This window comes from Quercus robur, chromosome 7, assembly GCF_932294415.1.
Source record: "Quercus robur chromosome 7, dhQueRobu3.1, whole genome shotgun sequence".
Taxonomy (NCBI): domain Eukaryota; kingdom Viridiplantae; phylum Streptophyta; class Magnoliopsida; order Fagales; family Fagaceae; genus Quercus; species Quercus robur.
Genome location: NC_065540.1, coordinates 13,559,256 through 13,576,927, shown reverse-complemented (window position 1 = coordinate 13,576,927; position 17,672 = coordinate 13,559,256). Strand labels below are relative to the sequence as shown.

The 17,672-nt window shown below is 33.9% G+C and overlaps 2 protein-coding genes across 2 annotated transcripts; one reads left to right on the top strand and one right to left on the bottom strand.

Annotated features, from left to right (window-relative positions):
* Nucleotides 1-6,257: 6,257 nt before the first annotated feature.
* LOC126692356 (E3 ubiquitin-protein ligase AIRP2) lies at nucleotides 6,258-10,321 on the top strand. Its single transcript, XM_050387940.1, has 5 exons — nucleotides 6,258-6,751; nucleotides 7,759-7,909; nucleotides 8,088-8,154; nucleotides 8,307-8,541; nucleotides 9,974-10,321. The coding sequence occupies exons 1-5, from the start codon at nucleotides 6,687-6,689 to the stop codon at nucleotides 10,182-10,184; spliced, it is 729 nt and encodes a 242-aa protein (XP_050243897.1). The 5' UTR covers nucleotides 6,258-6,686; the 3' UTR covers nucleotides 10,185-10,321.
* Nucleotides 10,322-13,706: 3,385 nt separating this feature from the next.
* LOC126692354 (high mobility group B protein 1) lies at nucleotides 13,707-17,428 on the bottom strand. Its single transcript, XM_050387939.1, has 8 exons — nucleotides 17,265-17,428; nucleotides 16,145-16,225; nucleotides 15,780-15,908; nucleotides 15,619-15,676; nucleotides 15,466-15,510; nucleotides 14,905-14,985; nucleotides 14,726-14,806; nucleotides 13,707-13,998 (listed from the first exon to the last, which is right to left on the bottom strand). Exons 2-8 carry the CDS (start codon nucleotides 16,210-16,212, stop codon nucleotides 13,921-13,923), a joined length of 540 nt encoding a protein of 179 aa, XP_050243896.1. The 5' UTR covers nucleotides 16,213-16,225; nucleotides 17,265-17,428; the 3' UTR covers nucleotides 13,707-13,920.
* Between the last annotated feature and the right edge of the window lie 244 nt (nucleotides 17,429-17,672).

Here is a 17,672-nt window from a genome sequence, read left to right as displayed (position 1 = left end):
GCAATTGGACCTTTTTATTATTTTTCTTCTTTTTGCTAGATTGGACCGCAGCTGATATTTATTAACATCTTATATATTATTATTAGTAGCCGAAAGTTTATCATAAGCCTCTGAATTATGGTAAGAAGGTAAATCTTGCCGGCTATAAAGTCCAAGATCCAACAAGAGTTTTCTATATTTTCGGCACACCGAAAGAAATTAAAAATTTTTACGTTCTTGGCGTGGTTGAGTGACCTGCCAATAATAGTAGTTTTGTCAAGTCTCCAATCTCATGATGAATAAGGATCAGAGTTGATTTTTATCAAAAGTTTGGACCGTTCGGTAAAATGCTAAAGGTTTTACTAAATTTTTTTTTTAAAGATAATTACAACATATTCCGCAGTTTAAACCCTTTTTCACACTAACATCTGGGGATTAAAAAAAACTTTTTTTACATTTTCAAACATTATTTTATCTTATTTTATTAACCTATTTTGTGATTCACCATACATTTCAATTTTATTTTTACATACAACTTAATAAAATAATATAAACTATCTAATAAAATAATAAAAAGTACTTCTCTCTCTCTCTCTCTCTCTCTCTCTCTCTTTCTTCCCATTCTCTTTCTCTTTACACACAACCACAAGATTAAAGAATTAATTTTTTCTTTACAACCTATGAATAGTAAGGTTGTATATATGTTGTAGCTGGTGGGTATAATTTTTTGCATCTAGCGACTTGATTGTGGTATGCTTTTTTAATGGTTTGAGTTATAAAATAACAACTTAGGGGGTTTTACACCCCTCAATGCTAGTGCTTAGATTCCATGAGGAGGTACCAATTTGGCTACAAAACCCATTACTAATTTTAGAAAAACCCTACGAAATCATTAACAATGAAACGTGATTAACACATTAATAATATAATAAATAAATTTCTTGCTATGATTCAGTGCAATGATTCAATGGGAGATGACCAGATAGCATTTACCTCTTCACAGTAAATGAACAGAGGACATTTATTTTTAGGGAAAGTTGGGATTCTATTTTTTGGGCTGACAAAAATGTCCAAGGCTCGTGTTTTGGTGTTTTGGTTTTGAGGTACTTCCAATTCATATATATACACACAAACAACTCAGACCCCACAAAAATAAAATGAAGGGCATTTTTAGACTGCAATAATCCACAAAATTTGAATTTGGATGTGTCTTGGGAGTTGGTATAGCAGCCATGCACTATGTATAGTGGGGAAGGGAGAAAAAGGCAAAATTGTAAAAAGAATATAGTAGAATCATTGGATAAGATGTTTAATAATGCTTGTTTGAGTGGGATATGGTTATCCATAAGCAAAAGCATTGTCATTATCGTACATTCATTATTATAAATCAAGCTAAGAGCTAATACTAATTGACAAATTTGATCTTTAATCTAATCAAAGGGGCAACATATTCATAAGCTAACCTTTTCTTTTTTCCTTTTTTTTTCTTTTTTTTTTTTTCCTATTTACAGAAGAAACATTATCTACTTCATTTTTTAGGCAATATAAATAGAGTACAGCTGAGGCCCAAATGGGGCCCATGCATTTTACCAATCACGACACGTCCCGCTTAAACTAAACCACCTACTGTGGGCTCCACACAGTAACGGTTGCGCATGCTGTCCACGTGTCGGCAGATGCTGCCACCACCATCTCCAACTAGCATTGTTCTATCCCCTACAATAATGCAAACTACAATAACTCTTTGATGTATCAGTTTTTCTCCCTTATCATCACCCAATGAGGTACGTAGAACGCATAAATCATAAAGAAGGAAGTGACACGTTCAGTTTAACCATAACTTCACAATAAGAATATACTCATGTAGCCAGGTAGAGCCAGGAATTTTTGTTTCAAAGACTAAGTTGCGATTTTTTTATTATATATACACACACTTTTTTATTTGATAAGTTATATATATACACACACCTAAAAAAAAAATGCTTAGTATTTTGAATTAAAATTATGTTTGATGATGATTTTTTATAAAATAAAATTCAATTTTTTCATTTTCATTGTGGAATTCTTAAAAAATTTCATTTTAAATACAAATTATCAAATTTTATACTAAAGTAAGTAAAAAATCTTTCAATTCAACAAATGAAATTCTCAAAAACATAAATGATCCAAACTTTGAGGAATAAGTTAGGCTCCAAACATATTAGAAACTATCTTGCTTTAACCCATTATGTGGCAACTAAAGACACATTTTATGTGTAATTTTAGTGACAAGATTTTTTTAATGAGTCAATAACTTGTTAATCGCTACATAACGGGTTGAAAAAAATAGATTCAAATATGTTTGATGCCAAATTTTATCAAATATTTAACAGATATAAGAACACATTTTACAATAAAAAATAGAATTGTAAAAAATAAAGTTATATCTCTATAACTATTAAACCAATTTTTTTTTAGAACATCATTGGACTAATTCAAATATTTAGAGGGCAACTCTTATTTTTGTAAACTAAATTTTAAAAACATTAAAATAATTATATATAATAAAAAAAAATTCAAAATGGGGGGCATGGCCCCCCACCCTTGTACATACCTCCACCCCTGCATATAGTCAATCTCAAAAGAAATATGTACATATATTTCTATGAATTTTTTTTTTAAATCACAATAATAACATAATATCTTTCATTCTTGTTTGAAAAAAAAAAAAAAAAAAACCTTCACAATAAAAATATCTTTTTCTAATGACTATTCTGATTTTATTATTTGAAATTTAAACTTTTGGAATCTATATATTCCAAATATCTTTTTAAAATTATTGTTGTAAGGACACGATTCGTAACGAACCGTAACAGTGTTGGGTTCGCACGTAAAAAGACCCAAATAATATCATTTGTAGAGCGTGGGTTTGAAAGACTAGGCCTCAGTCACCAGACGGCGGGTTTCTCGTGGTGTTCATACATAATTAAGTCGTTTTCGCCTTAGGAGTCTTTCTCCTGGAAGCGGGCTGGGAGGCTCTGGTTTTTGGCCATTTTTCCCAGCCCCCTCTTTTGTGCACTAACTTTTACATTATATAGTCCTTCTTGGTTGATCCTAACCCTCCACTTGTTGGTCAGACAGGTGCTTACTTCTGTACCTGTCCTATTAGCTGTCCCCTCTTACTTTCTATTAGTTGTGAGGGTCGAAGTTACACCGTCCAAGCGTCTTTTCTCATTAACATGATCAGGACGTTTGGCCGGTGCATTTAATACAGAGGGGACGTATTTTCCTTTACCCTATTTTGCACCGTACCTCCACGTGGACCCTATTCCACTCACATCCCCTTCAGGGGACTATTTGGGGATAGCCTTCACTAAGACGTTGCTCTTCTCATCAAAGTCTTGGAGTGTCGAGGATAGGGTCGTCCTCAGCTGTTCCCCTTAACCCCTCGGCCTTTGATCACTCGTCCTCGGCACACTACCTCCTTGGCACGGGCCCTGAGCCCGGATAGAGCGTGGGCCGGATTATAAGCTCCCTGGCCCTACAATTGTAATATATACATATATATACATATATATATATATATATATATGTTAAAGTCAAAATCATATGAGAATCTATATATTAAATTCTAATTATTGTTTAATTTTACCATATATGTCCTTTTTTTTTTTTTTAATACCAAGCGATCTATTTATATTACTAAGCACAAAAACTAAGTTGACTATTTTACTTACCTAAATAAATTTACCTCATTATCATTGTTGTTCCATGCTTCTGGGTTACTATCTAGATTAGAAAACTTTACATTACTTAATATATATGTGTGTGTGTGTGAGGGCAAGATTTTGTCCCTCAGCTCAAAGGGTTAAAGGATTTAGGCCTAAAGAGTCCAATATAATGAATTTGTAGATAATGGGTTCGAAAACTAAGCTCTAATGAGTTAGACAACAATTATAGTTGGCATAGATGACAAAAAAGTAAAGATAAAATAGTTTAATTTAAAGAAAATCATCATCGGCTCAATCCGAGCAGGCCTGTTCTTGTATATATCTCTTTTAAATTTGGTTACAAGTCTAATTCTTATTCTTATAGTATTTTTCTCATAATTCTTTGATCCCCTTATATCAGGGTCTTCTTTCTACTTTATACTATCTTCCCCCTTTCATTTTCACCATTCACGTGTAGATTAAATTGCTGGTATTAATCTTTATCCCATCAGCACCTTCTTAAAGTCTTTGAGAGTAGCTGTAAGGCTAAAAATTACTGTTCAGGTATCACTTCCTCATTAATGCGGCTAGAGAGTTAGCTACAAAATATTCAATGCGGTGGTAGCAATTTTCTCTTAAATATTTCATAACTTTCCTTTGTTCTGGGCTTTCATGATATGTATCCTCATCAATAGAATCTCCTAGAACATTGCTTCTGGATGGTAGACCGCACCTTCTGACCTCTACTTTTCTCAGCTGAGGAAGCAATCCTCCTCGGACTTCTTTCTTGGATCATCATGACCAATCCCCTTTCTGTATTCACTAATGTCGACTTCCATAATAACATTTACCTGTCCTCGGACTACCAGATGTCCTCGGATTGGGCCCCCGGTGCAACATATACATAGATATATACTACTAAGCCTATCACCCCTACATTATATATAAAATAAATTCATGTCATTTCATTTTCTAAATCAAATTATAAACGTTGTTACATGCCATCGTTAATATTTTATTTCAAAAAAAAATTTGCATCATCATCATTAACATAGAAGCCAATAAAACTTGAATATAATAAAAATTTATTTAGTAATTAGATATAGATTGAAAAGTTATGAACCACCTCAAAATTAGTCCTTTTAACTATGAAAAATTTTGATTTACACTTTCAAATATTAAAATTGTGGGGCCAAAGAATTTGACAACCCCAGCCCACTTTATATTAAGCCCAAGGCCCACGTCAAGGAGGAAGAAATGTCGAAGATAAATTAAGAAAGCCCAAATGGCCCAGAAACATCGCCAAGGACAATCCTGTCCTCGACCAACCTAGATCCTAGAAGAGAAGAACAGCACGCCATCAACGATAACCTCCCAGAGCATCCCAAGAAAAGGGATAAGTACCGTAGAACAGCTATGAGAGCATGGTGTAGGAACAGTTCAAGGAGAAACTGTCACCTCCGCATTAAATGCCCTTAACTAACGTTCTGGCCGCATTAATGACGAAATGACCTCTAAACAATGCGGTCTTAGTTGCTGCAACTCACAAAAAGTTTGGGAAGGTGGTTGATGGGACAAACCCTCGAGTATTGACCTACATGATCAATAAATGTAGGGCTAAGATCGATTGGAAGGGGATATATAATGTGAAAAACCCTCTAGGAAAAATGGAAGGAGAAAAAAGGAGAATACAGTAGCAATTTGCATAATCTTGGAAACCTTTGTAACCTAGCACTAAATAAATAATAAGAACACTAAGTTTCTCGGACGAAATGCCCGATGACAGAATTTTATACTTTAGTCCATGTCCTTGTTATTCAATTCATTCATAACCATGTCTAGTTGTTGTAATCCTCGTTAAGACTTAGTTCTTAGACCTACTTTCTATAAATTTATTGTATTGGGCTAGTTGGGCTTGAGTCCACTCATCTAGTAGCAGAAGTGCTCAATCCCAGTCCTTACAAAAATAATGTCAATATTTTCTATTAATATTGTCCATTAGAACTTTGCCATTAAAACATTAAAAAATATTAAAAATAATTTTAGCCCATTAATTTGGGGATTGTTTTTATTTTAGCCCTCACGTTTTAAAATTTTCATTTTATTTTGCCTTCATATTTGATTCATTTTTATATTTATATTTTATATTTCAAAATTTTCATTCTACCTCTCTATATTTGATTTAATTTTCTATTTCACCATTTATACTTTACACTTAGTCAGAAAATAGGTATGAAAACAACTAATTTTTTCCTACAATAAAGCTACAGCCCTAAAATAAATAAATAAATCTAGGACAATCTAACAACAAAATCTGATTTTAATCCATAAAAGATGGAATGCAAATTATAGTAAATTTTTGTTGTTATGACTTGCTAGCGGTTGAGCTGTGAGGTGGATAAACGTCACTGGCGGGTAAAAGGAGTCACAAAAATATCGGGAAACGGTAACGTGACGACTTTCGAGGCAATCACAACTGGGGGGCAATTCGGTCATTTCAACAAGTCATCCATTCTTCATTCTTCCTCATATCATATTTTCTCTTTTTTTGATTTTTCTATGTACTGCTATCTTTCGCATTAATAAAGAGTTGAGATGGTGTTGTTTTTATAATATATACTCACCATTACGTGTTATCCAAGCGAAAGTCAAGCAAGACCCACCTATTTTTTCTCTCTTTCTCAAACCTTCCTAAACTATACATGTATTTCTCTTACATACATATAGACTGTATAGCTCTGTATCCAATTGAACCCAAAAATATTGTTTTTTTTGAGAGAGAGAGAGAGTGTGTGTGTGTGCGTGTGCGTGTGTGTGTGTGAGTGAGAGAGAGATTATCTGGGTGTTAATAAGAGAGTGATATAGATAGATAGATAGAGAGTTGGGTTATTTGTGTTTTTGTTGGGTTCAGAGGTTTGAGGTTGTAAGAGTGAATAGTGGGAGTGTGTTAAGGTTTCTTTTGAGGGAGAGAGAGTTTGTAATTTGCTGTTGGATGAGTTCAGTTAATAAGAGGACAACATGCGCAAGTCTTTCAAGGATTCTCTTAAGGCCCTGGAAGCTGATATTCAGTTTGCCAATACTCTGTAACTCTCTCTCTCTCTCTCTCTCAATTTCACTTTTTTTTTTTAATTTTTTTTTTTTTTTTTTTAAGTTTTAGATTATAGGAATTGTTTCATTGAAATTTTTATTTTTGCTTTAGGGCTGTGAAAGATGTTTGTTTGACATGTATAGTCAATTTCTTTTTTTTTTTTTAATTAAATTTATTAATTTCTGATTTCTCTGTTTTTTGGGTTTCTCTGTTTTCATGCTCTTAGCTGCTGAATTATATTAAAACAGTTTATTTTAAAATATTATCCAAAACCCAGTCTGGGTTTTTTAAGAATTTATGTTATATGTGTGATATGCTTATGACCCAATTGAAGAAAATTGAGGTTCTGGTTCATTCCTACTTACTGTTAATAGTTCTGTGTATTTCAATCGGCTCCAGGCGGTTGTGTGGAAGAAAGTTGTGATTTTTGCTTTGTAATCTTATGGATTACACTGTACAGAAACTTATTGTTGATTTTGTTGGAAGATGCTTGGTTGGTATGGTGGGTCTTTGAGGGAAATGCAAAAACATTAGGAATTACCATAAAAGGCTTTTTTTTTTTAAAGGTTCTGTGACTGCTTCCACTTTAATAGAGAACCAGTCAAAGCATGTGCACCTCCATTTTCAATTTTAATACTGAGATCCTGAGTCTTTAATCCTTTTTAAGAAATGGGCTGACCTTAAAACCCTCGTCCTATTCTCATTAAAGCCTATATTTTAACTTTTCTAAGCCCATTGCATAGTTTTAAATATTTTTAGGGGGCTCTTTGAAATGTTTTTCTTGCATATTGTAAATCTTCTATTTCTGATTAGTTTATTGAGATCCATAACCAATCTCGAGATTTTGGGACTAGAAGAGAACTAAAAATTTTGTTTTGTTTGGGGTTGGGGGGGGGGGGGGGGGGGTTGTATCTGCAAGATTCATCCATTGGAACAGAATGTACATTCTGCAGATTACATTAGTTACCATGTTTTTAATTGGCTAAGTACATTGTGATACAGGGCTTCTGATTATCCAAGGGAATATGATGGTGCCTGCCTTCAGATGAGATTGTCCTACTGTCCGGCTGCACAGTTTTTTCTCTTTCTTGTTCAGTGGACCGATTGTAACCTTGCTGGTGCCTTAGGATTGCTTAGAATTCTTATATACAAGGTGAACTAATTTTTTTGCCTTTTATAATTATTTTTTCAGTCCCTTTGACTGGTATTGTTGCTTTCAGTCTATTTCTTTGATTGCTGTAGTGTTTCTATTGAATACCTAATGCATTATATTATAGAAAAATGCTACCTTTGGTTTTTTTAAGGGTGTGAAAGTATTAGGTTTGTCGCAGGTGTATGGAGATGGGAAGACTACCATGTATATTCATGAAAGGAAAGCCAGTCTAAGAGAATTCTATGGTAATTAGGTTCCAGAAGAAATTCTTTTTTTTTTTACCCATGAAGTTCTTGAAAATGCTTTTTTCCCCTTTTTCTGTTTGTATTATCTTTGAGAAGAAGTTATAACTGTCTGTCAATCCATTTTTTTTACTGTTTTGGCTCTTCAAGAACAGGTGTGATATTTCCCTCTCTATTGCAACTTCAAAGAGGAATCACTGATATAGAAGACAGGAAACAGAGAGAAATTTGTGCTGCCAAATACAAGAGGAAGGATGAGATGGACAAAGGAAAGCTCTCTGAAATTGATTTAGAGAGGGAAGAAGAATGTGGTATATGCATGGAGATGAACAGCAAGGTCGTATTGCCCATTTGCAGTCATTCTATGTGCATGAAGTGCTACCGAAATTGGTATGCTGATTGTTACACAATTCATAGCTTTTATTATAACAAATTTATATCTGCAATCTATCATCTGCTCACTGTTATCCTATTATAATGTTAAAGATCATGTATTTGTTTATGCAATGGGGATAAGCCTGAGAAGTCTCTTCCTTTCTTAACTGGAGAGAGAAAAAGGGGGGGGGGGGGGAAATAAATGTAATTGAATGCCTGAGGTTCATGGCCTTTTTGCTGTCACTTGCCAACTATTGAGACATTTTAGAAACTGAGAAGAGCTATGATCATCATCTTCTCTTGAGTGGACTAACAATTCTAAATAGAGAGGCTTCTCTTGCTCTCTCTCCCATGGATACAAATTCCAAATTTGGTACGGCTAGACCTTAGTACCAAATTGGCTATTTCCCTCTTCTTTAATTGTAACTTTCCTTGGTAATTGTTTGGTATCATTGTCAGGGTCTTATGTTGAAGAGTCTACTTTATCCTTAATAGTTCCTGGGCTCATTAGTTCTTTCACATTAAACTTGTTTCTCATTTGCACCATGTTTTGTCTGGTTTGACAATTGAATTTGCTTATTTTGCACTTTGGGATGATTTTATTCCTTTCAAAGACTTGTCCCAGAAATTAGTAGTTTGTATTTTAATGAGCCCTTTACATGCCACTTTTCCCCTGGAAGACTGACCCAGAATCAAACACATGTTTCCATAGGATTATCAGAACCACCATGGCTACATAAGCAATTTAGATCAAAAGCCTGTTCATTTTGAAAATTTACAGCTAACCCAATCTGAGAATATGGTTTTCACTAGACTTTAATCCAGGGCTCATTTCTTACACAAACCTCGAAATGCTAAACAACATATATTTTTATGTTATGTTAGAACTCACCCTTTTGCTGGCATTGAATAGTTTTGAAAAGGTTGCTTTATGGCTAGGACCTGACTTTATGTCTCATCTCCATAATGCTAGCAAAAGTATGTCAGATATCATATACGGAATGCATGCATTGCTGCTTGTGAACTTAATGCCTATGGACTCTGCATAAATGTATGTCAGATATCATATACGGAATGCATGCATTGCTGCTTGTGAACTTAATGCCTATGGACTCTGCATACTTGTGTTGATTGAAGATCATTTACTTCCAAATGAAGTAGTGCCACTTGATTTTAGTGCCTATTGCTAATTTTTATAATCATCATAGCAACCAGACTACCACTAGTAAGGTATAAATTATCACTACATGGTTCCCAAATGAAAGATGCCTCTTCTTCTTGCCCATAAACATCCAGAACCTAAAAGACTTAACTCTTGGTTCATTTAGTGAGTATCCATAATTTTCTCTCTCCTTGAGTGCTAGATATGGCATTTGTCTGTCTTTTCATGTTCTAACTATACCTTCTAAGTTGGTCATCATGTTTTGTTGTTTCATGGTTGCTCTAGGCGTATACGATCTCAGTCATGCCCCTTTTGCCGGGACAGTCTCAGCAGAGTTGACACAGATGATCTTTGGATCTACATCAGTAGCAGGGAGGTTGTTGACTTGTCTTCAATCTCCAGAGAGAACTTGAAGAGACTTTTTATGTACATTGATAAGTTGCCACTCATTGTTCCAGATCCTGCATTTGTTTCTTATGACCCTCATCATCGTTGACTGATTATTTGCTGGCTGGAAGCTTGACAACTTGTACATAGCTCCTTCTCGATTGTACATAATTCTTGTCTCCTGAATTACTCATTTGAAACTGTAAATTTTTATTTTTTTAACGGATAAAGTTTTCTTTCAAACCATTTGGAGGAATTTCTTTCGACCTATTATGCAATTACTCATAAACCGTCTATATAAACAAGTCATACGGTTCATTAAATAGGTAATCATGTGACAAAAAATACACAGATGATTTTAGCAATTGTTGCGAAATAGGTTAAAGGAATTTTCCACCAGATGAGTTTGTAAGTAAACTTTTTCCTTTCTTTAACCGTCAATTTTTTTTTTTCCTTAAAAGGTATATTATAGACTAAGTTGCACGGACACGACACGGAGATATGGCAATTTTTGAAAAATAAGGACACGACACGGCGGGGACACGGCGGTTAAATAATTAATTAAAATTTATATTTAGGCATATTTTTTAATATTTTTAGACAAAATACATTTATGTTTAGAATTTAAATTATGTAAGAATTACAAATAAGTAAACTAACACTTAAAGTACTACAATAATACACAAAATCTTCAAGCACTTTCAGTAGTCATTTTAGTAAAATCACCTAATATTTAACTTTAATAAATAAATAAAACTATAGCAGTACATACAAAAACAAATATATAAGTTATAACTAATATTAAAAAAAAAAAAAAAAAAATATATATATATATATATATATATATATAAAAAGAGGGACAGAGGGCACACAGGCCACAGCAGCAGTTAAAAAAAAAAAAAAAAAAACACAAAACAAAAACAAAACGCATTATAATAAGTAAGTAACAGTACATTCAAGTTAATATCGGAAAGAAAGAAAGAAAAAAAAAATAGAGAGAGAACAGAGAAGAGATCGGTCCGCGCCGAGAGAGAGAGAGATCGGAAGGGACAGAGGGCACAACGTTGACGTTGGAGCTTGTCGATCGGCCCGATCTAACTCCGACGAGGGACAGAGGGCAGCGGCAGCGACAGAGGGAGGGTGGGTTGAGAAGAACTGAGATGTGGTTTCAACTTTCAGTCTAAGAGACTCTAAACTTGCTATATTATTTTAGGGTTATCACAAAATCAATGGCATTGGTAAGTTCACCGGTCAAAATCTGTGATTTTTTTTTTTCACTGTTGGCGTGTCGGAGGCGTCGGAACCGCGTCGGCGTCATGTTGGAGTCATGTCGGAGAAGCGAAAAAAAGAAAAAGAAAAGGGACATCACCGGACACCGAAATCTGGCGCGTCGTCCCCGTTTCGGTGTCCAACACGTGTCGGACGCGGACACGATGCCAAAAATGGCGTGTCCGTGCAACCTAGATTATAGATAAGGTACATTCATTTTAGCTCAAACTTTGTCTGCTAGAATTAAATGGTGATGCGTGACATATAAACTATAACGTGGCTGATTATTAACTGATGGGATAATGGGAGAAGGAATTTATGGCTGGAATAGTAGTATGGTGGGTCGGGTGGGTGGACCTCACGCAATGTCAGTTTTGAGTGATTATTAGTACTTTGAAGTTTAGACGTATCTCTAGGAAATCATATCCTTCTTAAATAGGATTTTTTTTTTTTTTTTTTCTTCTTCGAAACATCCTCTTCTTTTTTAAGTTAAATATTAAGAGGCTATTTGGCACTATTATTTAGGGTCCGTTTGGATACAGCTGAAAACTGAAAACTGAAACTGAAAACTGAAAAATACTGTAGCAAAATAAATTTTAAATGTGTGAATAGTACCGTGGGACCCATTTTTAATGAAAAAGTTGCTGAAAAGTGAAATTTGTGGGTCCGTAAACAGTACACGATGTGCACTAATTGGCTGAAAAAAGGTTGAAAAGTCAAATTTTGCGGTTACTGTTTATTGAACAGTAAATAAACAGTAACCGCAAGTCTAAAAAACACGTGAAAAAAAATAAAAAAAAGGAGAAAAACGCAAACGCGCTTGAAATCAGCATAATCCAAACGCAGCTTTAAACAACAGTTTTCAGTGTTTAAATAATAATAATACTTCTGACATGTATTTCTATAACACTTAAACATATATTTTATAACATTGAAAATGGAACAACAATACTTAAAAACACTGCTACTAAACAGGCTCTAATTTTAATTTTGTTTTTTTTTTTTTCTGTGAAAAGCATTCTGCTTGTGCCAAAATCCTGAGAATGGTCTACCAAATCATGGTTTAAGTTTTGCAAATAATTAATTAGTCATGTTCTTCTCACATCAATAATAATTTAAATAATTTTCTTTTGATAGCATCAATAAGTTTAATAGACATCAAAATAATTATAGTCAAAATTTGTCTAAATGTTATAATATACTCCTAACAAAATTTAATTTACTAGAACTGAAAGAATGAGATCATTCAGGGAAGGTAAGTGAAGGAACTCGCCCTTTGAGACCATGCTGGCAACGACTTGGTGAAGCTATGAGAGATAGTTTCGACCGAATAGAACACAACCTATAACCAATGAGTTCTTATAGATAGAGATCATGACTTCAAAGACAAATGCCAAGATAAACTGTTATTATTTTCTGTGTTGCGAAAGTTGATGCTGATCCAACATATTCATACTTGTTTGGAAGAATTTTGTTGGCTTCTATTCTATTCTATCCAATGTGATTGATATTTAAATATTTATTCTTAGAAATAATTTATTTAACTCTATTAGCAGACCCGACGCATACCACCAGAAGCAAAACCTCATATTTCTTCTATAGAATCTCCCAACTATGATTATAATTTCAAAATTGATGGATAAAATTTTGTTGGAGAATTCTGGGGTAGTTACCAGAAGATCCTAATGCAATAATACCAAATTATATCCACTATACTATATTTTCAATCCTTTGGTAGAATTTAGAATTTACAATATTTATGCCTTTTTTTATTAAAAAAAAGAGTTGTAAAAATGATTAATTTACGATTGTACTATTTACCATGGATTTTATCCCAACTTGTTGAAATAGTCAAAAGCTTATGATGAATAATCACTTTTATATCCCACCATTTTTTCCTCCACCATTTGACAATGACAAAAGTTATTATACAAAAATTATGTCCCTAGAATTTTAAAAAAAATAACAGTTAAATAATAAAATAATCCTTTTTTGAAAGTTCAATAATTAAATATATCTTTTTCTAACCGTTTATACTTCATGAAATCAGAGTAGATAGTTATGCCTACCCATTAACTTCATTTTAGAATAAAAATTCTCCAAGTATTGAACCCTCTAATGACTCGAGCACTAATCAAAAGGCGGATGAATCCAAAACATTTAACACACTTAAAAAAAATTGTTAACCACACCCATCTAAGGCAACTTGACATGAGGTTTCTAACCACTTCTGCCATGGCCGCTACTGCCGTATAGTTTCTACATTATTATTATCATCAAATCTAATGAACTTGTAACTTATGAAGGTGTCAACTTTTTTAATTAAGATTTAGATATAATTATATATACTTTAGCCACCGCATACAAAGAGAACTATAACTACTATATCTAACTAAAAGAGGAAAGCTAGAGCTTCCCATACAAGTAACTAACAAGATACTGGCAGCAGCACAAAACACATGTTTTTCATTTTTCAAAAGGGCACTAAATGTGACCTAGGAGTATTAACATACAAGGGATTCACAATCCTTTCTCACTAGATCAACCATCAAGCCCATGTCAAAATGCATCCAATCTCAGTCATCATCTTCATCCTCATCCTCCTCCTCCTCCTCCTCTTCCTCCCCATCATCATCATCCTCATGCTGTCCCTCCTGCAAAGAAACATAGCAATATATAAGCACTGGCATGAACCACCAAAGCAACAACCCCAGTATCAATGTTAATGATGCAAGACATGGAATGTTTACATCTTGACCTCACCATTAAATTGATAAGTCGATGGTGGCATCAAAAAGGCACACCAAAATTATCTCAGGAACATTATTTAATTTTATGTACTCTCCACTACTGGGTGAAAAAAAGACTCATATATGTTTTGCATAATGGTAAATTACAACCACTATGGAGCTTAAACTATGACATTGGTCCCATAATGTTTTCATGTAAGGTACGCAATTCAAGTAATTCATACGTTTTTAATTTGGTTTCTCCACGAGCCCTAACTACTAAAGCTATTTTCCATATAGAAGCCCCTATTTCCTTTTAGGGCCACGCTTCCCCTTCCGTTTAGCATGTTAAACACAATTTCGCTTCACAATATGGTTGTGTATAGCCCTAACTAAATAAGTTTAGCAATTCAAAACTGACTCATATAGCAGGCCAATAAAGACCAAAGCACTTAAAATTAGAACTTTAACCATTTTAAATAACAGAACAGGAAGCAATCTATCTTCTCTGATATTGTTAACCCTCCTTAACCAGTTAAAGAAAAGGAGGGCAATAATATCAATTAAGAATTTACTTTATGTACCAACCAAGAAACATTATACATGAAAAATGTGCCCCCCCAAAAAAAGGAAACTATAGAAGTATGACTACCTCAGCATCTTCCTCATCTTCATCATTCACTTCGGATTTTGACTTATCTGACTCCTCATCACCATCTTCGGCCGTGCTCTCCTATCATCACAAACAAAGGAAACAAATAAAGGAATGTCAATCAAGTAAACAAGCCTAGCAATGTACCAAAAATAAGAAATAAATGCGATAATATTCACCTGTTTCTTGTTGTAGGCCTTCATAAGCTTTTCATAGTCAGACTTCCTTTTCTTAGCCTTGGCTTCATATGGAGCTTTTTCCTTCCAAACCAGCCAAGAAAGCTTAAGTCAATAATACATGCTTCATTCACTAGAATAAAATTAAAAAATGAACATTGCAGAAGTGGTTCACTGAAAGAACCATCTCCTATGGCTAAAATTATCTATCTCAAAGAACTCATTCACCAAAATCACCATGTGCCTATCACTGAAAGGCTTTGCCTTCACTAAAACAATACCTGTTTCACAAACATCTTCAATTCTTAAGCTCACAAGAACACCCATTTCCTTCAAGGGATTGAGAAGGTAAAAACAGTCATTTATCACTAGGCTTATGTAAAGTTCATAGTGATTTTCCCAAGAATTTCAGTGTCAGGTGTAAAAAAAATTTTATCGCGCAATACTATATTTTACAACAGCTTTTCATACATAATTCAATAGAATTTTAAATCAAACCGTTTCAGAGGGCAGAAAACCCCTCAATATGACCATCATGTATGATTAAAATATTAGAATACTTACAGCATCAGACATGGATTTCCACTTCTCTCCTCCAGCTTTCCCAACCTTCAATTAAAGCATACAATGAACAAAATCACTTGCTTTTTTTGTTGTTGTTGGGGGGGGGGGGGAGGGGGGGTGTTGTTTGGGAGACAAATCTAGTATATAACTTACAGCTGACACAGCTTTAACCTCAGGGTGTTCCTTCTTGTACTCCTTCCTGAACTCCTCACTATTACATTAACCCACATGGATCAGACAGATCTTCATAATCACCATTTCCAAAAAATCAATCAATATACATTGTAGAAAGCAACAGAGAAAGAAATACATACAGGAAAACAAAGAAAGCACTAGGAGGCCGTTTTGGTTTGTTAGGGTCTTTCTTGGCACTTTTTGGCTTCTTGGCCTGTCGTTTGCTACTCTTGTCAACCTTCGCCACTGCCTTCCGCTTCCCAACCTTTCTGAAAAATTGAAGATACATGACACATCACTACAATATTCCTGTAACCGCTGTATACACCATCGAGTACATAACATAAGATATCAATAGAACTTATAACCATAGCAGTGGCCGTGAAACCGACAACCCACAAAAATAGATCATGCCAAGAAACAATCTTTTCAAAGTTCAAGTTAAGCCCAACACAATCGAATATAATGTAAGAATTTTATTTAAAATCAAAACATCAAAACCAACCTGTCATCCACGGGCTTCAATGCTTCCCTTGAGTTCCTAGCAGCCCCCTTACCCTTGGCACCCTTCATCTTTACAATTTCTCTGTGCAAATAAACACTCATTCAAAACGGAACAATTCAAGAAATAGTTAACCACATTATAAAATATGGCGCAATGGTTGAACAACATTGATTACCCTCAAAGAAACAAAAGCTTAGCTCACAAGAAATTGAGCTCTATGCAAGTCAATGCAACACACAGACACATAAATTAACCTCACAAGACATATTGAACATGTAAAACACACATTTACACATAATAATTTTAAAACAAATAGTCAGAATGTTGAAAAGACATATACAAACAAATCAATTTTTTTTTTTAAAAAAGCTCACATGGTTTTAAATATGCAAAGATCAACAACGATACAAGCATTTGGTCAAACTTACACTTACTTAAGAAATGGGAGTTGAAACACCAATAGTTGCAAAGATCAATAACAAACAGCTCAATAATAAGCTTAGACTAAAAATACATATACACGTAAAGAGAGTTTGAACAATACTAGTTGTTAAAATGTATTAAATTATGGCCCAAGAGGCCCAAGCTTATTACAAGCCCATTAACTTGTAGAACAAGCAAAGTAATACTAGTCACTACAACCTAGGCTTTAGCTAGTAGCTACTATATATTCCTACATTAGCTTCAATCTTGCTTCGCTTTCTCTTTCGGTCTATATTATTTAGATAATAATAATAATAATAATAATAAAAGTTTTCCGGCCAAAAATGAGAAATTTATAACTACACAGAGAATTTCAAGTTTCAAACTTTCAATCATAAAAGTTCTAAAAAAATAATAATAACTATAAATAGAGCAGACCAAAATATTTCTATAGGCCCATAAAAATAAATAAATAGATTACTAAAAAAATATAATAGACTCACGCCGTTACTTTTCTTCAAAAACTCCGTTAGAAAATAATACTAAACAACATAACGAGTACTAAAAAAATTAAAATTCTTCTATCTTCTCGTCTAGTTAACTTTTTCCTCAATTAGCAAAAAAAAAAAAGCCAAAAAAAAGCAAAAAAAAAGCCAAAAAAACCAACGAAATAGATCTAGAGAAGAAACGGCGTTACCTGGAACGGAACGGAGCAATGAGTCTTCGAAGCTAAAGAGAACAGAACGGAAAACAGAGAATCAAAGCGAGAAAATATGAAAAAGCCAGAGAAGTAGAAGTCTGTACTGAGTACTCTGTAGTAGAAGAAAGGAAATAAAAGTTTAAGAAAGCAACCGGAACAGCAAGTAAACCTTTGAGAGATACCGCCAAATGGGTCAACTAGATGAGACTACTTTTACCGACTATAGCCCGTCTCCCAAAATTCTCGTACCATATTATTGCTAATTATACTATGTTTATATTTTATTACCTTTTGTTATTAGTGGGGAATTTTTGTTTTTGTTTTTTTTTGGAGTATTATTGATTTTTTATCATAATCGCAATCAAGGGTGATTATGATGATTGCAGCCAAAGTTATCTTCAACAG